The sequence below is a fragment of the Mustelus asterias genome, chromosome 21 (assembly GCF_964213995.1).
Source record: "Mustelus asterias chromosome 21, sMusAst1.hap1.1, whole genome shotgun sequence".
Classification (NCBI taxonomy): domain Eukaryota; kingdom Metazoa; phylum Chordata; class Chondrichthyes; order Carcharhiniformes; family Triakidae; genus Mustelus; species Mustelus asterias.
Genome location: NC_135821.1, coordinates 70,854,705 through 70,875,497, shown reverse-complemented (window position 1 = coordinate 70,875,497; position 20,793 = coordinate 70,854,705). Strand labels below are relative to the sequence as shown.

Sequence of the window (20,793 nt, the reverse complement as noted above, 5' to 3'; positions counted from 1 at the left end):
CTCTCTGTATTCCTCCAGAGCTCCATCTGTTTTCTGTTGCCTGGACTTAACGTACGCCTCCCTTTTCATTTTAATCAGATCCTCAATTTCCCTGGTTATCCATGGCTCTCGAATCCTACCTTTCCTATCTTTCCTTTTTACAGGCACATGCCTATCCTGCAGCCTTATCAATAGTTCCTTAAAAGACTCCCACATGCCAGACGCGGACTTACCCTCGAACATCCTCTCCCAATCAACATCCACCAATTCCTGCCTAATCCGGCTATAGTTAGCCTTCCCCCAATTTAATGTTCTTCCGGCACTGGTGGCTTTTTATTTTTGACTAAGTGCCATGAGATTGCTTTTTTTAAAAACTCATCCAAATCGCGAGTCTGAAATTCTCACATTTCCACATTTGTTCAGCACTTGGAATGTTTTTCATAAAATTCCGCCCTTAGAATTTTCTTTGTAAGATTGCTCCCCTCGGAAAACTTTTGGGAGGATTGCGCCCATCATGTTCTGGCCGCTTGTTGAATAGTTTATTGACAAATTTCACACTCTGAGAAATTCACCATTGAAACATGGCAAAAAAACTGTCCTCTTCTGTTAGTTTGTGGTGATATTAACTGGTCACTTACTGTTTCCATACCATTGTTCATCAGGTCTTCTGTTTCTGACTGAGAAGTTCTAGACTCATAACATTTTGAGACCTGTTAACAAATGACAGCAAAAATTATGAACTATATCGAAATGTTAGAAAAAATGAATTATTTTATTTATTACATTTATTCAGTATGAATTTTATCAAAAACCTTGATGTTTATTGAGAGACACATTACGGAGATGATAAAGTATGCCGTCCATTAAATACACTCCAATTGTGGTCAATCTATTATGTTTAGTGGTCCATAGAGAGAGCCTTTTTGTATTGTGCACTCATTCAACTGTAGGAAGTTTGGGGGTGGGTTGGTTAGCTCAGTTGGCTGGATGGCTGGTTCATGATGCCAACAGCACAGGTTCAATTCCTATGCTGGCTGAGGTTATTTATGAAGACCCTGCTTTCTTAACCTGTGGTGACCTCAGCCTTGAATCACCACCAGTCAGCTTCTCACAACACCAGGTTAAAGTCCAACAGGTTTATTTAGTAGCACAAACTTTCGGAGTGTTGCTCCTTCATCAGGTGAGTGAAGAGTTTGATTCACAAACAGGGCATATATAGGCACAAACTCAATGACAAGATAATGGTTGGAATGCAAGTCTTAACAGGTAATCAAGTCTTTACAGGTGCACACAATGTGAGTGGAGAGAGGGTTAAGCACAAGTTAAAGAGGTGTGAATTGTCTCCAGCCAGGACAGTTAGTGAGATTTTGCAAGCCTAGGTAAGTCGTGGGGGTTGCAGATAGTGTGACATGAACCCAAGATCCCGGTTGAGGCCGTCCTCATGTGTGCGGAACTTGGCTATCAGTTTCTGCTCAGCGATTCTGCGTTGTCATGTGTCGTGAAGGCTGCCTTGGAGAACGCTTACCCGAAGACCAGAGGCTGAATGCCCTTGACTGCTGAAATGTCCCCCGACAGGAAGGGAACACTCCTGCCTGGTAATCGTTGAGCGGTGTCCATTCATCCATTGTCGTAGCGTCTGCATGGTCTCGCCAATGTACCATGCCTCAGGACATCCTTTCCTGCAGCGTATCAGGTAGACAATGTTGGCCGAGTCACAAGAATATGTACCGTGTACCTGGTGTTCTCACGTGAGATTTTGGCATCCGTGTCGATGATCCGGCATGTCTTTCAGAGGTTGCTGTGGCAGGGTTGTGTGGTGTCGTGGTCACTGTTCTCCTGAAGAATGGGTAGTTTGCTGCGGACAATGGTCTGTTTGAGGTTGCGCAATTGCTTGAAGGCAAGTAGTGGAGGTGTGGGGATGGCCTTGGTGAGATGTTCGTCTTCATCGATGACATGTTGAAGGCTCCGGAGATGTCGTAGCTTCTCCGCTCCAGGGAAGTACTGGATGACGAAGGGTACTCTGTCCACCGTGTCCTCTGTTTGTCTTCTGAGGAGGTCTGTGCGGTTTTTCACTGTGGCGCATCGGAACTGTCGATCGATGAGTTGAGCGCCATATCCTGTTCTTATGAGGGCGTCTTTCAGCATCTGTAGGTACCTGTTGCGATCCTCCTCATCTGAGCAGATCCTGTGTGTACGGAGGGCTTGTCCATAGGGGATGGCTTCTTTAACGTGTTTAGGGTGGAAGCTGGAGAAGTGGAACATCGTGAGGATATCCGTGGGCCTGCAGTACAGTGAAGTGCTGAGGTGACGCTCCTTGATGGAGATGCGTGTGTCCAAGAATGCAACCGATTCCGGAGAGTAGTCTGGAGAGACGCTACGATAATGGATGAATGGACACCATTCAACGATCATCAGGCAGGAGTGTTGCCTTCCTGTCGGGCAACACTTCAGCAGTGAAGGGCATCCAGCCTCTGATTTCGGGTAAGCGTTCTCCAAAGCGGCCTTCACGACACATGAGAACGCAGAATCGCTGAGCAGAAACTGATAGGCAGGTTCCGCACACATGAGGACGGCCTCAACCGGGAGCTTGGGTTCATGTCACACCATCTGTAACCCCCACGACTTTCCTGGGCTTGCAAAACCTCACGAACTGTCTTGGCTGTCCTTGACTGCTGAAGTGTTCCCCGACAGGAAGGCAACACTCCTGCCTGGTGATCATCGAGCGGTGTCCATTCATCCATTGCCGTAGCGTCTCTCCAGACTACTCTCCTGAATCGGTTGCATTCTTGGACACATGCATCTCCATCAAGGAGAGTCACTGCAGCACTTCACTGTACTGCAAGCCTCACGCCTCTTTAACCTGTGCTTAACCCTCTCTCCACTCACATTGTTTGCACCTGTAAAGACTTGATTACCTGTTAAGACTCGCAAACCAACCATTATCTTATAATTGAGTTTGTGTCTATATATGCCCTGTTTGTGAACCGAACTCTTCACTCAGCTGATGAAGGGGCAACGCTCCAAAAGCTTGTGCTACCAAATAAACCTGTTGGACTTTAACCTGGTGTTGTGACCCTACTTACCATGCCCACCCCAGTCCAACGCCGGCAACTCCACCTCATTTCAAAGGGGAGAGCATCCTATGATCCTCTGGGACTGTGGCAACATTTCATTTCAGTAAAATTTGTATTAGGACATGCTTGCTGTGCAGAGATTCCTTTGAGCCACTTCGTTACATTGCAAAATCTATTCAGCTATACTGCGTCAATGGCAGCACATGCTGGAGCTACTGAAACTCAAGAGGAGGTTCTGAAAGTAGTTCCAAAAATGCCCTTTTCAAATATTATATTCACCTGTACAGTTTGCATCACTCTCAGTTTTATTTTATTCATTCAAAAGTTGCATTGTGGGGGCCAGCATTTACTGCTGATCCTTATACAACTGAATGGCTTGTTAGACCATTTCAGAGGGCAATTAAGAGTCAACCACATTGCTGTGGATCTGGAGTTACATCCAGATCAGAACAGGTACAGGTATCAGATTAAGGCAAAATACTGCGGATGCTGGAATCAGAAACAAAAACAGAAAATGCTAAAAAAACTCAGCAGGTCTGACAGCATCTGTGGAGAGAGAATAGAACCGATGCTGAGTCAGGATGACCTTTCGTCAGAGCTGGTAGCAGACTTTCTTCCCGAATGGACATTATTGGACCAGATGGGTTTATACAACAATCCAATAGTTTCATATAGCTTTTTAATGCCAGATCTACCTTATTTACATTCTCTGTTTGTTGTGGCAGGTTTCTGAACTCGTGTCTCTTGTATCATGTGTCTATATCTCTATATTACGAGTCCAGTAACTTGACCACTATGCCATCATACCCCCAAATGTCAGCAACAGTAAGATACATACTTCATGGACAGTGTTGAAATAGCTAAGGACGAAGTTAAGAGATCCAAATATTTCAGTGTACACAACACAACCAATCATTGCAAAAGAACAATTGCAAAACAAATAGAATGTTGAACAGTACAATTAAACAGTAGGGCGAATAAAAGCAAATCATTTAGAACATAGAACATAGAACATAGAACATTACAGCGCAGAACAGGCCCTTCGGCCCACGATGTTGCACCGACCAGTTAAAAAAAAAACAAAAAAAAAAAAACTGTGACCCTCCAACCTAAACCAATTTCTTTTCGTCCATGAACCTATCTACGGATCTCTTAAACGCCCCCAAACTAGGCGCATTTACTACTGATGCTGGCAGGGCATTCCAATCCCTCACCACCCTCTGGGTAAAGAACCTACCCCTGACATCGGTTCTATAACTACCCCCCCTCAATTTAAAGCCATGCCCCCTCGTGCTGGATTTCTCCATCAGAGGAAAAAGGCTATCACTATCCACCCTATCTAAACCTCTAATCATCTTATATGTTTCAATAAGATCCCCTCTTAGCCGCCGCCTTTCCAGCGAAAACAATCCCAAATCCCTCAGCCTCTCCTCATAGGATCTCCCCTCCATACCAGGCAACATCCTGGTAAACCTCCTCTGCACCCTCTCCAAAGCCTCCACATCCTTCCTGTAATGTGGGGACCAGAACTGCACACAGTACTCCAAGTGCGGCCGCACCAGAGTTGTGTACAGTTGCAACATAACGCTACGACTCCTAAATTCAATCCCCCTACCAATAAACGCCAAGACACCATATGCCTTCTTAACAACCTTATCTACTTGATTCCCAACTTTCAGGGATCTATGCACACATACACCTAGATCCCTCTGCTCCTCCACACTATTCAAAGTCCTCCCGTTAGCCCTATACTCAACACATCTGTTATTCCTACCAAAGTGAATTACCTCACACTTCTCCGCATTAAACTCCATCCGCCACCTCTCGGCCCAACTTTGCAACCTGTCTAAGTCTTCCTGCAAACTACGACACCCTTCCTCACTGTCTACCACACCACCGACTTTGGTGTCATCAGCAAATTTGCTAATCCACCCAACTATACCCTCATCCAGATCATTAATAAATATTACAAACAGCAGTGGCCCCAAAACAGATCCCTGAGGTACACCACTTGTAACCGCACTCCTGCCCTGGTCAAACAATATCTTGGTCTAGTGTTGAGTTTGAAATGTGGAGACATCTGAATGCTGGAGGTACGCCAGAGAATGGTTCAACCAAAACCACAGTAGTGAGGCAAGTTCATTAGGGATGTATCTCGCTTATTTTCTTCACATGTACTTATTTGGCTTAATTAAATTTAGCATGCTTTGCTTCATAGCATAATTAAGCTACCTGAGCTACTTCCTTCCTACTGTAACAGACATGATACCAGGGCTGAAAGGGTTTAATTGAGAGGACAGTGTGCACAGAACCAGGCTGGTGTTCCGATGAATAAAGAAGGTTAAGGGGTGATCAAATGGATGTGTTTAAGATGATTAAATTTGTTAAGGTCAAATTTTGGACGATGTCAGAAAGTTCCTCACGCAGAACGTGGTCAACACATAGTTGATCTTTTGCGTGTGGTAGCATACATAACGTTATTTAAAAATTGTGAAGAGAATTTAACTTCTCTCAGAATGCATTTTGCTCTGATCACCAACAACAGATGTGATAGTTTTAAATGTTAATATTTTCTTCCCCTCTTTCCTTCACAGCAATGACAGAGGAGGCAGATGATGACAGTGATCATGACTATGAACAGATAAAAGAAGGACTTGCCCTGACGACTTTGCAGAAAGTGAAAAGATGGGCATTTTAGTATTCGAAAGCCAGCTGAGCAGCCTGGTGAGTAAGTAGATTTCTTACAGCACAAAAATGAATCTGAATGGACAACAAAACAAGAAAATGATGGACTTATGCAGCACATCTGCTGGCACTGAAAAGCGACAAACTAATTTTTCACAGAATGACTCTTCATCTGAATTGATAAAGAGGATGGCAAAAGAACTTTAGATGTGTAATTATAGGGACTAATATAAGATCACCAACCTGAAGAACTAAATCTGTTTTTTTCACCACAGATGCTGCCTAACCTGCTGAGTGTTTTCAGCATTTTCCACTTTTACCTTTCATGTGCACTATATAACCCATTTGCAAACAACATCCTGCTTTAATTTTTATTGCACATTAGAGACCAGAGGAAAGCATGCCCGACGTGCAAGCAATCGGAACACTATCATGCTGCAGTCCATGCCATCATTCAATCAAATATGCAGTCAAAATAATACAATAAATAATGCAACTGTACACAAGCCAATCCAACTCGAAAATATATTCTTGGTAGCAGGTGCAAATTGAGAGGATTAGCATTAATATTTTTGGAATATTTTTGTAAGAAGGTTTTGTCTTTCAAAGTTATAATTGATTTCATTTATTATTGTCACATATATTAACATACAGTGAAAAGTATTGTTTCTTGCGCTATACAGACAAAACATACCGTTCATAGAGAAGGAAAGGAAAGAGTGCAGAATGTAGTGTTACAGTCATAGCTAGAGTGCAGAGAACGATCAACTTAATGCAAGGCAAGTCCATTCCAAAGTCTGACAGCAGCAGGGAAGAAGCTGTTCTTGAGTCAGTTGGTACGTGATCTCAGAGTTTTGTATCTTTCTCCCGATGGAAGAAGGTGGAAGAGAGAATGTCCAGGGTGCGTGGGGTCCTTAATTATGCTGGCTGCTTTGCCGAGGCAGCGGGAAGTGTAGACAGAGTCAATGGATGGGAGGTTGGTTCGCGTGATGGATTGGGCTACATTCACGACCTTTTGTAGTTTCTTACGGTCTTGGGCAGAGCAGGAGCCATACCAAGCTGTGATACAACCAGAAAGAATGCTTTCTATGGTGCATCTATAAACGTTGGTGAGAGTCGTAGCCGACATGCCAAATTTCCTTAGTCTGCTGAAAAAGTGGAGGCGTTGGTGGGCTTTCTTAACTATAGGGTCGGCATGGGGGGACCAGGATAGATTGTTGGTGATTTGGACACCTAAAAACTTGAAGCTCTCGACCCTTTCTACTTCGTCCCTGTTGATGTAGACAGGGACATGTTCTCCTTTATGCTTCCTGAAGTCAATGACAACCTCCTTCGTTTTGTTGACATTGAGGGAGAGATTATTGTTGCCACACCAGTTCACCAGATTCTCCACCTCATTCCCGTACTCTGTCTCGTCATTGGTTGAGATCCGACCCACTACGGTGGTGTCGTCAGCAAACTTGGAAATCGAATTGGAGGGGAATTTGGCCACAGTCATAGGTATATAAGGAGTATAGTAGGGGGCTGAGAACACAGCCTTGTGGGGCACCGGTGTTGAGGATGATCATGGAGGAGGTATTGTTGTCTATCCTTACTGACTGTGGTCTGTGAAGTTCCTTCTTAGAAGTTCAGGATCCATTCGCAGAGGGAGGTGCCGAGGCCCAGGCCACCGAGTTTGGAGATGAGTTTCATGGGAATACTGGTGTTGAAGGCTGAGCTGTAGTCAATAAATAGGAGTCTGACATAGATGTCTTTGTTAGCTAGGTGTCCCAGGATTGAGTGCAGGGCCAGGGGGATGACGTCTGCTGTGGACCTGTTGAGACGGTAGGTAAACTGTAGTGGATTCAGGTAGTCCGGGAGGCTGGAAGTGATTCGTACCATGACTAGCCTTTCGAAGCACTTCATAAGCACTTCAGGAGCAGCCTGGGGAAGGTTTAAAAAGGGCTTACCTTGGAGGTTTCAGCCTCATTGTTCCACAGGAGCAGGCTGAGGGTAAGAGAGATTGTGTCTGCATTTTATTTATTTATTTTTCAGTTAAATTTGGCTTAAAAATCGGAGGTTTTTTTTTCAAAACAGGAAGTAGGCCCAGGAGCAGCCTGGGGAGGTTTTTTGGAGGGTTTAAAAGCAGGCCGCACTTTTGAGCGGGCAGCGTCTGGAGCGGGCAGTGGAGTGAGCAGGGAGCAGAGTGTGAGCTGTAAGGGCTTTGGCTCACAGGGCTTCGGCGAAGGCGAGGAAGGTTGTTTGTTTTTCTTCTGTTACACCCCCTTTTTTGTTTTATCTCCCAAAAACTAAAAAGGACATGGCTGGTATGAGTGGGAGGCCAGTATACTGCATTCGGTGTGGGATGTGGGAGTTCCTGGAGACAACTTGCCTCCCGGAAGTCCATATCTGTGCCAGATGCGTGGAACTGCAACTCCTGAAGGATCGTGTAAGGGAGCTGGAGCTGAGGCTCGATGAACTCAGTTTAGTTAGGGAAAATGAGAGATTAATAGATAAAAGTTATAGTCAGGTAGTGACACCAGGGTCTCGGAAGGAAGACACGTGGGTCACAGTTAGGAGGGGTAATAGTCAGAAGGGTGACGTGCCAGAAAGTACCCCAGTGGCAGTCTCCCATAAAAGAAAGGGATGGGCAACAGATGGGAGAAGGGAAGGGAGTGAGCAGTCTGTGGAGGGATCCCCTGTGGTTGTCCCCCTCCAAAATAGGTATATTGTTTTGGATTCTGTGGAGGGGGATGACCCTCCAGGGGTAAGCCACGAGGACCAGATTGCCTCCACGGAGACAGGCTCAGGGGTCCGGAAGGGAAAGAAGGGGTTTAGGAGAGCGATAGTTGTGGGGGACGCAATGGTTAGAGGCATGGACAGGCGGTTCTGTGGGAGTGAACGAGAATCCAGGATGGTAGTCTGCCTCCCTGGTGCCGGGGTACTGGATGTCTCCGAGAGGGTAGGAAGCATATTTAAAAAGGAAGGTAGTCAAACGGATGTGATTATACACATTGGTGAAAATGGTGTAGGTAGGAAGAGCAGGGGGGTCATACGAGAGAAATTCAGGGAGTTGGGTGCTAGGCTAAAAAGTAAGGCCTCCAGGGTAGCAATCTCTGGACTGCTCCCGGTGTCTAGTGCAAGTGAGGCTCGGAACAGGGAGATTCTACAGTTGAACGCGTGGCTAAAGGACTGGTGCAAGAGGGAGGGTTTTAAATTCATAGATAACTGGGAAATCTTCAAGTCAGGATGGCAACTGTACAGAAAGGATGGGTTACACCTTAACTGGAAGGGAGCAAATATCCTGGCTGGGAGTTTTGCTAGAGTGTTTCGGCAGGATTTAAACTAGTGTGGCAGGGGGGTGGGGAACAAAACAGTAGGTCAGTAAATACTGAGGCTGGGGTTGAGCTGGGGGCCAGGGCAAGGCTAGCTAAGAAGAGGAGCACTCTGGAGGAGGATGACCTGAGTGGGCCTGGAGGTCTGGAGTGCATCTGCTTCAATGCGAGGAGCGTAACGGGTAAAACAGACGAACTTAGGGCCTTAATGCTTATGCGGAATTTGGATGTGGTTGCGGTGACGGAAACTTGGTTAAAAGAAGGACAGGACTGGCAGCTGAATATTCCGGGGTATAAGTGTTTTAGGCGAGACAGAGGAGGGGCTAGAAAAGGTGGGGGAGTAGCGATATTAGTTAAGGAGCATATTACCGCGGTGCAGAGGGTAGACAACTTAGAGGGGTCATGTACTGAGTCACTGTGGGTGGAACTCAGAAACAGGAAGGGTGCAGTCACTATGCTGGGGGTGTACTACAGACCACCCAACAGCCCACAGGACGTGGAGGAAAGGATATGTCAGGAGATTCTGGATAGGTGCAGAAAAAATAGGGTTGTTGTAGTGGGGGACTTTAATTTCCCTGGCACAGACTGGAAAGTGCTTAGAGCTGGGGGTCCGGACGGGGAGGAATTTGTAAAATGTGTACTGGAAGGTTCTTTGGAACAGTATGTAGATAGCCCGACTAGAGAGGGGGCTATACTGGACCTAGTTCTGGGAAATGAGCCCAGTCAGGTCGTCAAAGTTTCGGTTGGGGAACATGTGGCAAATAGTGACCACAACTCTGTTAACTTTAGGATAGTAATGGACAAGGATGAGTGCTGTCCTACGGGCAGGGTGCTAAATTGGGGGAAGGCTAACTATAGCCGGATTAGGCAGGAATTGGTGGATGTTGATTGGGAGAGGATGTTCGAGGGTAAGTCCGCGTCTGGCATGTGGGAGTCTTTTAAGGAACTATTGATAAGGCTGCAGGATAGGCATGTGCCTGTAAAAAGGAAAGATAGGAAAGGTAGGATTCGAGAGCCGTGGATAACCAGGGAAATTGAGGATCTGATTAAAATGAAAAGGGAGGCGTACGTTAAGTCCAGGCAACTGAAAACAGATGGAGCTCTGGAGGAATACAGAGAGAGTAGGAAAGAACTCAAACGGGGAGTTAGAAGGGCAAAAAGAGGTCACAAGATGTTCTTGGCAGGCAGGATTAAGGAGAATCCTAAGGCATTCTATTCATACGTTCGGAACAAAAGAGTTGTCAGGGAGAAAATCGGACCCCTCAGGGACAAAGGAGGGGAATTATGCTTAGAACCCAAGGGAATAGGGGAGATCCTAAATGAATACTTTGCATCGGTATTCACGAAGGAGAGGGGCGTGTTAACCGGGAGTATTTCGGAGGGAGGTGTTGACCCGTTAGAGAAAATCTCCATTACAAGAGAGGAAGTGTTAGGTTTTTCAGGGAACATTAAAACTGACAAAGCCCCAGGGCCTGATGGCATCTATCCTCGACTGCTCAGGGAGACGAGAGATGAAATTGCTGGGCCTCTGACGGAAATCTTTGTCGCTTCTTTGGACACGGGTGAGGTCCCTGAGGATTGGAGGATAGCGAATGTGGTCCCGTTGTTTAAGAAGGGTAGCAGGGATAACCCAGGAAATTATAGGCCGGTGAGCTTGACGTCCGTGGTAGGGAAGTTGTTGGAGAGGATTCTTAGAGACAGGATGTATGTGCATTTAGAACAGAACAATCTCATTAGTGACAGACAGCATGGTTTTGTAAGAGGGAGGTCGTGCCTTACAAATTTGGTGGAGTTTTTTGCGGAAGTGACAGAAACGGTTGATGAAGGAAGGGCCGTGGATGTCGTCTATATGGATTTCAGTAAGGCATTTGACAAAGTCCCACATGGCAGGTTGGTTAAGAAGGTTAAGGCTCATGGGATACAAGGAGAAGTGGCTAGATGGGTGGAGAACTGGCTTGGCCATAGGAGACAGAGGGTAGTGGTCGAAGGGTCTTTTTCCGGCTGGAGGTCTGTGACCAGTGGTGTTCCGCAGGGCTCTGTACTGGGACCTCTGCTATTTGTGATATATATAAATGATTTGGAAGAAGGTGTAACTGGTGTAATCAGCAAGTTTGCGGATGACACGAAGATGGCTGGACTTGCGGATAGCGAAGAGCATTGTCGGGCAATACAGCAGGATATAGATAGGCTGGAAAATTGGGCGGAGAGGTGGCAGATGGAGTTTAATCCGGATAAATGCGAAGTGATGCATTTTGGAAGAAATAACGTAGGGAGGAGTTATACAATAAATGGCAGAGTCATCAGGAGTATAGAAACACAGAGGGACCTAGGTGTGCAAGTCCACAAATCCTTGAAGGTGGCAACACAGGTGGAGAAGGTGGTGAAGAAGGCATATGGCATGCTTGCCTTTATAGGACGGGGTATAGAGTATAAAAGCTGGAGTCTGATGATGCAGCTGTATAGAGCGCTGGTTAGGCCACATTTGGAGTACTGCGTCCAGTTCTGGTCACCGCACTACCAGAAGGACGTGGAGGCGTTAGAGAGAGTGCAGAGAAGGTTTACCAGGATGTTGCCTGGTATGGAGGGTCTTAGCTATGAGGAGAGATTGGGTAAACTGGGGTTGTTCTCCCTGGAAAGACGGAGAATGAGGGGAGATCTAATAGAGGTGTACAAGATTATGAAGGGGATAGATAGGGTGAACGGTGGGAAGCTTTTTCCCAGATCAGAAGTGACGCTCACGAGGGGTCACGGGCTCAAGGTGAGAGGGGCGAAGTATAACTCAGATATTAGAGGGATTTTTTTTACACAGAGGGTGGTGGGGGCCTGGAATGCGCTGCCAAGTAGGGTGGTGGAGGCAGGCACACTGACATCGTTTAAGACTTACCTGGATAGTCACATGAGCAGCCTGGGAATGGAGGGATACAAACGATTGGTCTAGTTGGACCAAGGAGCGGCACAGGCTTGGAGGGCCGAAGGGCCTGTTTCCTGTGCTGTACTGTTCTTTGTTCTTTGTATAATGACTGGCTTAAATATGTAAAGAAGGAATTGGAAGGGCTTATTATGTAGGGTTAACAAATCAGATTCAGGTAAAGATAGAAGCAATATATTTTACTTTATTTAACTGAGTACCCAATCAGAGAGATGTAAGCATGTTCAAAAACCTAGTTCAATAACAGCTAAATGTGATTTTTTTAGTGAGCATTTACGTACACCAAGGTAAGCAATTAGCCCAGAATTTGCAGACAAAGTGGCAAGTTTGATGTCACTTACTGCTAATAATGTGCAAGTAGCCCAGCTATTTATATCTCCCAAGTATTTCGAGTAGATAATCCATCTCGGCCTACTCCTGTGAACCCAAGCATCATGGATGCCACTCTTCAGTCAATTTGATACACTCCACGTGATATCAAGAAACAGCTGAAGATACTGGGTACTGCAAAGGCAATAGGCTCTGACAATATTCTGGCAATAGTACTGCAGACTTAGCTCCAGAATTAGCTGTGCCCCAAACCAAACTCTTCCAGTACAACTGCTATTGAAGCACAGAGTGCCAGAGATTCGTGTAACTAAGTATGCCCCAAAATCTCCCATTCTCCCGTCTGTTGGACACGTGGGTGAATCACCCCCAAGATGTGAAGCAAGAGTAACTGCCTTTGACATCAGAGCAGCATCTGACCAAATGTGACATCAAGGAACCCTAGCAAAATTGAAGTAAATGAGAATCGGGGGAAAATCTTCCACTGATTGGAATTGTACTTAGCACATCATCTCAGTCCCAGAACATCACTGCAGGAGTTCCTTGGGGTTGTGTCCAAGGCCCAATTATCAGCAGCTGCTACATCAATGACTTCCCTCCATCATAAGGTCAGAGTGGGGATATAAGTGGGGATGTTCACTGATGATTGCACAATGTTCAGCACCAGTTGCGACTGTTCAGAGACTGAAGCAGTCCTTGTCCATCTGCAGCAAGTCCCCGACTATATTCAGCCTTGGGCTCCTAAGTGGCAAATAACATGCGTGCCTCACAGGTGCCCGACATTGACCACTCCAAGGGAGAATCTAACCAACCCTCCTAAATATCCAATAGTGTTATCATCACTGAATCGTCCACTATCAATATCCTGGGGGTGACCATTGACCAGGAACTGAACTGGACCAGCCGCATATATAATGGGGCTGCAACAGCAGATCAAGGCTGGGAATCCTGCAGCGGATAACTCACCTTTTGACTCCCCAAAACCTGTCCAATATCTTCAAAGCACAAGTCAAGGGTGTATTGGAATAATCTTCACTTGCCTGGATGAGTGCAACTCCAACAATAATAGTCAAGAAGCTCAACGCCACCGAGGACAAAGCAGCCCACGTGACTGCCACCTAACCAACCATCCTCAACAGGCGGGATTTTCCACAACCTCGGTGGCGTCTTTTGTAGTGGCCCACCATTGGCCGGGATCTTCTGGTCCCACCACTGTCAACTGTTGTACGCACCCCCCACCACCGGAAAACCCGTGGCAGGTGTTCGCCATCAGTGGGACCAGTGAGAACGACTGGAAAATTCCAGCCAACATTTACTCTCTCCATCACTGATGCACATCTCAACAGTGTGTATCATCTACAAAATGCACTGCAGCAGTGCGAAAAATCACAACCTGCAATTTCCCCTCCAGGCACACACCATTCTGACCTGGAAATATATAATTCCTTCATTGACATGGGGTCAAAATCCTGGAACCCTCTCCAAACAGCACTGTGGGTGCTCCTACACCACAAGGACTGTAGCGGTTCAAAAAGGCAGCTCACCACCACTTTCTCAAAAGGCAATTAGGGATAGGCAACATCCCTATCCTGGCTGACCTAGCCAGCGACAACCACAAATAAAACAAACACCCACAAACAATAAAAAAACACACATTGCGCCTGTTTCAACAAAACAAAGGAGGCCACGGTCATTCTCTGGTTCATTCCCCAGGGAATGACCAGTCAACCTGCCTGCTTTGAATTTTAACAAAGCTTGTGGTTAACTATATTCTTCATGGCAGCAGCTCTACCAAAGTCCACTTGCTAAGCAACCAGCACTCTCTTCTCATGAAGTATAAATCGTAATTCGCTTTCCATTTGGCGAATTGTCCTGATGAGTGCAAGAGGAAAAGCTTTTGACAACATGGCTTTTTCAGAATTACTGACTTTTCTTTGACACGTCATTATCCTGTTCTACTTTTCCCATTCACTCTCCTAATTTCAGATGACATATTAACCTTACTCAATTTCCAAAAACTAAATCAAGCAAATTTGCTGGTCTGATTGAGGCACACTGATTCAAGAAATTAAAATACTTTCTAAAGTATCTTTCCTATTTTGACCACACATCCATGAAATAGTTATCACCTATTATTACTGTCTTTTGTTCTTGCATATCTCTCGGAAGTGTTTGCAGATTTCCTCCACTGTTTTGTGTTTGGCGATTTGTAAAGAACACCAAAAATGTATGCAATTTTCTTTCCCATTGCATGACTCTACCCATTTGGATTTTGGCTTTGTACAACCCAGAACAGCCTTACATTTTTATATTGATGTATTCTTTTATTAAAGCTGCGATGCCACCCTCTTTTTCTACCTGTTTATCACTCCTTAAAAATTTATATCATATATAACTAGGAATGTTACTTGGGTCTTCCCTAGAACATACTTGCATGAAGTAATCATTTGAAATTATATTTTTAGTTCTTCCTCTGTTTCAATTTGATTTGTTTCCATTAAGAATCTCTATTCTTCTTTGCTAACATCTTTGCTGTTATAGTGAGAGAATTTCTTATTGCTGTTTTTGGTTTTCAAAAACTCATCAAATTTCCAGTTCTCTCATGCCTCCCTGACTGTCTTTTGGAGTTTCTAGTATTCTTCCCAGGAGTTTTTCTCAACTCTCTCCCAGTTTGCTGCCCCAACAAGTATAGGTTCAAGGCTAATGTAATATTTTGTGTGTAATCTTTTTAAATAAAGAGAACAGTTAAAATTAAATGGTTTAAAAGTCAATCAATGTCACAACAGCTTCTGGCTGCCATTAGAAAAGGTAGCTAAAACCTCAGGATCAGAAAGTTTGCTTTACTAATATATATTTTACAATCCACATGAAGACTATAGAGTATATTTGGTTGTGTTCCAACGATTAATATTTAATTAGTCCACTTTCAATTTTTAAAATCATTCTTTTTTATTTTGTTTATCGCTCCCTTAGAAATCAAAGATGAACAACTTGTTCAGGAATCTGCTTCCAGCTGACTACACGCATAACTTCATCGATATAAGAAATCATTCACCCAAAGTATCGTGTTATCAAAAAAAAAACTGCTGATTTGGAAAGAAATAAAATACATTTTTGAAGATGGATTTAAAAAATCAACTCTCATCCGAGAACATGTTACAAATATGAAAATAAAGATTGGGAATGGTGACAGACTAACATATTACCATGGTGATGATTCTTTCACCAAGCTGAAACAAATTTATGTTTTGTGCACATGGATGGTAGAACTAGAACATAGAACATAGAACATAGAACATTACAGCGCAGAACAGGCCCTTCGGCCCACGATGTTGCACCGACCAGTTAAAAAAAAACTGTGACCCTCCAACCTAAACCAATTTCTTTTCGTCCATGAACCTATCTACGGATCTCTTAAACGCCCCCAAACTAGGCGCATTTACTACTGATGCTGGCAGGGCATTCCAATCCCTCACCACCCTCTGGGTAAAGAACCTACCCCTGACATCGGTTCTATAACTACCCCCCCTCAATTTAAAGCCATGCCCCCTCGTGCTGGATTTCTCCATCAGAGGAAAAAGGCTATCACTATCCACCCTATCTAAACCTCTAATCATCTTATATGTTTCAATAAGATCCCCTCTTAGCCGCCGCCTTTCCAGCGAAAACAATCCCAAATCCCTCAGCCTCTCCTCATAGGATCTCCCCTCCATACCAGGCAACATCCTGGTAAACCTCCTCTGCACCCTCTCCAAAGCCTCCACATCCTTCCTGTAATGTGGGGACCAGAACTGCACACAGTACTCCAAGTGCGGCCGCACCAGAGTTGTGTACAGTTGCAACATAACGCTACGACTCCTAAATTCAATCCCCCTACCAATAAACGCCAAGACACCATATGCCTTCTTAACAACCTTATCTACTTGATTCCCAACTTTCAGGGATCTATGCACACATACACCTAGATCCCTCTGCTCCTCCACACTATTCAAAGTCCTCCCGTTAGCCCTATACTCAACACATCTGTTATTCCTACCAAAGTGAATTACCTCACACTTCTCCGCATTAAACTCCATCCGCCACCTCTCGGCCCAACTTTGCAACCTGTCTAAGTCTTCCTGCAAACTACGACACCCTTCCTCACTGTCTACCACACCACCGACTTTGGTGTCATCAGCAAATTTGCTAATCCACCCAACTATACCCTCATCCAGATCATTAATAAATATTACAAACAGCAGTGGCCCCAAAACAGATCCCTGAGGTACACCACTTGTAACCGCACTCCATGATGAATATTTACTATCAACCACCACCCTCTGTTTCCTATCCGCTAGCCAATTCCTGATCCAATTTCCTAGATCACCCCCAATCCCATACATCTGCATTTTCTGCAGAAGCCTACCATGGTGAACCTTATCAAACGCCTTACTAAAATCCATATATACCACGTCCACTGCCTTGCCCCCATCCACCTCCTTGGTCACTTTCTCAAAAAACTCAATAAGGTTAGTAAGGCACGACCTACCTGCCACAAAACCATGCTGACTATCACCTATCAATTCATTACTCTCCAAATAACTATAAATCCTATCCCTTATAATTTTTTCCAACATCTTGCCGACAACAGAAGTGAGACTCACCGGTCTATAATTCCCGGGGAAGTCTCTGTTCCCCTTCTTAAACAATGGGACAACATTCGCTAACCTCCAATCTTCTGGTACTATACCAGAGGCCAACGACGACCTGAAGATCAGAGCCAGAGGCTCTGCAATCACTTCTCTTGCCTCCCAGAGAATCCTTGGATAAATCCCATCCGGACCAGGGGATTTATCTATTTTCAGACCCTCCAGAATATCCTGCACATCCTCCTTATCAACTGTAATACTGTCTATTCTACTCCCCTGCAACCCAGTGTCCTCCTCAGCTATATTCATGTCCCCTTGCGTGAACACCGAAGAGAAATATTGGTTCAATGCTTCACCAATCTCCTCCGGTTCCACACATAACTTCCCTCTGCCATCTATAACTGGCCCTAAACTTGCCCTAACCAACCTTCTGTTCTTGACATACCTATAGAACGCCTTAGGATTCTCTTTAACCCTATCCGCCAAAGTCTTCTCATGTCCCCTTTTAGCCCTTCTAAGCTCGCTCTTCAACTCCCTCTTAGCCAATCTAAAGCTTTCTAGTGCACTACCCGAGTGCTCACGTCTCATCCGAACATAAGCCTCCTTTTTCTTTTTAACCAACAAAGAAACTTTTTTGGTGCACCACGGTTCCCTAGCCCTACCAATTCCTCCTTGCCTGACAGGGACATACCTATCACAGACTCGCAGTAGCTGCTCCTTGAAAAAACTCCACATGTCGGACGTTCCCAGTCCCTGTAATCTCCTAGTCCAACCTATGTTTCCTAATTCTCTCCTAATAGCCTCATAATTACCCTTCCCCCAGCTAAAACCACTGGCCCGAGGTTCATGCCTATCCCTTTCCATCACTAAGGTGAACGTAACCGAATTGTGGTCACTATCACCAAAATGCACACCAACTTCCAAGTCTAGCACCTGGTCTGGCTCATTTCCCAGCACCAGATCCAATATAGCCTCACCTCTAGTTGGCCTGTCTACATACTGAGTCAAAAAACCTTCCTGCACGCTTTGAACAAAAACTGACCCCTCTAACGAGCTAGAGCTATAACAATTCCAGTCAATATTAGTCAAGTTAAAATCCCCCATAACAATTGCCCTATTACTTTCACTCCTAAGCAGGATTGACTCCGCAATCCTTTCCTCAACCTCTCTAGAACTTTTAGGAGGTCTATAAAAGACTCCCAACAGGGTGACCTCTCCTCTCCTATTTCTAATCTCCGCCCATACTACCTCAACAGATAAGTCCTCATCAAACCTCCTCTCTGACACTGTGATACAATCTCTGACCAATAATGCTACCCCTCCCCCTCTTCTACCTCCTTCCCTACTTCGACTAAAACATTTGAACCCCGGGACCTGCAGCATCCATTCCTGCCCCTGCTCTATCCATGTCTCTGAAATAGCCACAACATCGAAGTCCCAGGTACTGATCCACGCTGCAAGTTCACCCACTTTATTGCGAATACTCCTGGCATTGAAGTATACACATTTCAAACCCTGCTCCACCCCACCTCTGCAATGCCGTGCATTGCAGTCCCCATCCATGCATCCCTCACTTTCAGCCCCACTGCAAGGTAATTTTTCTATTAATTCATCCGGACATTGAGAAACCACCAATGTTTGTGTTGTTGCCAAGGGGATGGCTGCCACATGCAGCTGGTCATTGTAATGAATTTAGTCAGCCAGAAAGTTCAGGTAAATTAGCTTATGATAATTCAACATTGCAGTCTGCCACAACCAGTTGTGAATGTTGGTGGACAGTGAAAAAGCTAACTGGAAGAGGAGGTTCCACAAACATGTCCATCCTCAATGATGGGGATGCCATGCAAAAAAAAAAGCATTTGCAACCACCTTCAGCCAGAAATGCCAAGTGGATGATCCATCTCAGCTTCCTCCCGAGGTCTGCAGCATTCCAGATGCCAGTCTTCAGCCAATTCAATACTCCACATATCAAGGAACAGCTGAAGGCACTGGAAATAGCAAAGACTATTGACCCTGACAACATCCCAGCTGTATTCACTGTGCTCCAGAAACAGCTGCACCACTAGCCTAACTTTTCCAGAACAGCGACAACATTAGCATCTACTAAACAATGAGGAATATTGCTTAGGTATGGCCTGTCTACAGAAAGCAGGACAAATCTAATTACCATTATATCCGTCTACTCTCAATTATTGGCAAAGTGATGAAAGATGTCATTGACGGTGCTATCAAGTGGTACTTACTAAGACATACCCTGTGCATCAACGCTCAGTTTAGGTTCCCAGGAGCATTCAGTTCCAGACCTCACCAGTCTTGGTCCAAACATGAAAACAGCCACGTTCCAAGGGTGAGGGGAAAGTGACTGCCCTTGACATCAGAGTGTGGTAACAAGGAATCCTCACAAAATTGAACTCAATGGAATTCATTGACTTGCAGTCATACTTGACACAAAGAAAGGTGGTTGTGGTTAGTGGAGACCAATCGACTCTGCCCCAGGATATTACAGCAGGAGTTCCCCAGGGTAGTTTCATTGGTCCAATCATCTGCAGCTGTTTCATCAATGATATCCCCTCCATCATGAATCAGAAATGGGGATGTTTGTGGATGATTGCAAAGGTTACACTTCCATTCCTCGCTCCTCAGATACTGAAGGAACATTTGCCGCATGCAGCAAGACCTGAAAAAAAATGCAGGCTTGAGTTGACAAATGGCAAGTAACATTCACAAAATACAAATGCAAGATAATGATCATCTCCAGCAAGAGAGACAACCTCCCTATGGCATTCAACAGCATCACCATCCCTGAATCCACCGCCATCAACAGCCTGGGAGTTGCCATTGACCGGAAACTGAACTGGACTAACCACATAAATACTGTGGCCAAAAGAGCAGGTCAAAGGCTGGAAATTCTGAGATGAGTAATTCATCTCATGACTCCTCAGAGCCTGTTCACTATCTACAATGTACAAGTCAAAGCGTGATGGAATAGTCTCCATTTGCCTAGATGAATGCAGCTCCAATCGCACTCAAGAAGCTTGACATCATCCAGGAGAAAGCAGTCCCCATTCATCACCTTCAAAATTCACTCTTTCCACCACTGATGCAGTGGCAACAGTGTGTACCATTTTCAAGATACACAGCAGTAACTCACCAAGCCTCCTTCTACAGTACCTTCCAAACTTATGATTTCAACTTCCTAGGGCATGGGAGGCAGATGCATGGAAATACCATCACTTGAAAGTTTCCCTCCAAGCGAGACTGGCAGAAGACTTTCAGTAGGAGAGACTGCAGATTTGATTTATTACTGTCACATATATTAGTACACAGTGAAAAGTATTGTTTCTTGCGCACTATACAAAGCATACCATTCATAGAGAAGGAAACAAGAGAGTGCAGAATGTAGTATTAGTCATAGCTAAGGTGTAGAGAAAGGTCAACTTAATGCAAGGTAGGTCCAGTCAAAGTCTGATGGAAGCAGAGAAGATGTCCTTGAGTTGGTTGGTACATAACCTCAGACATTTGTAGCTGTTTCCCGACAGGAGAAGGTGGAAGAGGGAATGTCAGGGGTGCATGGTGTCCTTAATTATGCTGGCTGCTTTGCCAAGACGTGTAGCAGGAAGTGTAGACAGAGTCAATGGATGGGAAGCTGTTTTGCGTGATGAATTGGGCTACATTCACAAACTTTTGTAGTTTCTTGCAGTCTTGGGCAGAGCAGGAGCCATACCAAGCTACCATAATGACCTTACAGGTGACCCTCAAGCAGCTTTTGTGTTTAGAACCCAACTTCAGTTTGCACCACTTTGGCATAGACAGCAACAGTCTGGGCTGGCGAACCAACAAGCAAATAATGCAAAGGT

At 45.0% G+C, this 20,793-nt stretch overlaps 1 protein-coding gene across 1 annotated transcript in view; it reads left to right on the top strand.

Moving 5' to 3' along the window:
• Positions 1-15,512, top strand: part of themis2 (thymocyte selection associated family member 2) — an 89,196-nt gene extending 73,684 nt beyond the window's left edge. The window contains exons 6-7 of the mRNA XM_078237199.1: positions 5,648-5,777; positions 15,282-15,512. Coding sequence (XP_078093325.1) covers positions 5,648-5,751 — 104 coding nt within the window. The 3' untranslated portion in view covers positions 5,752-5,777; positions 15,282-15,512. The remainder of the gene's footprint in view (positions 1-5,647; positions 5,778-15,281) is intronic.
• The last annotated feature ends 5,281 nt before the right edge of the window (positions 15,513-20,793 follow it).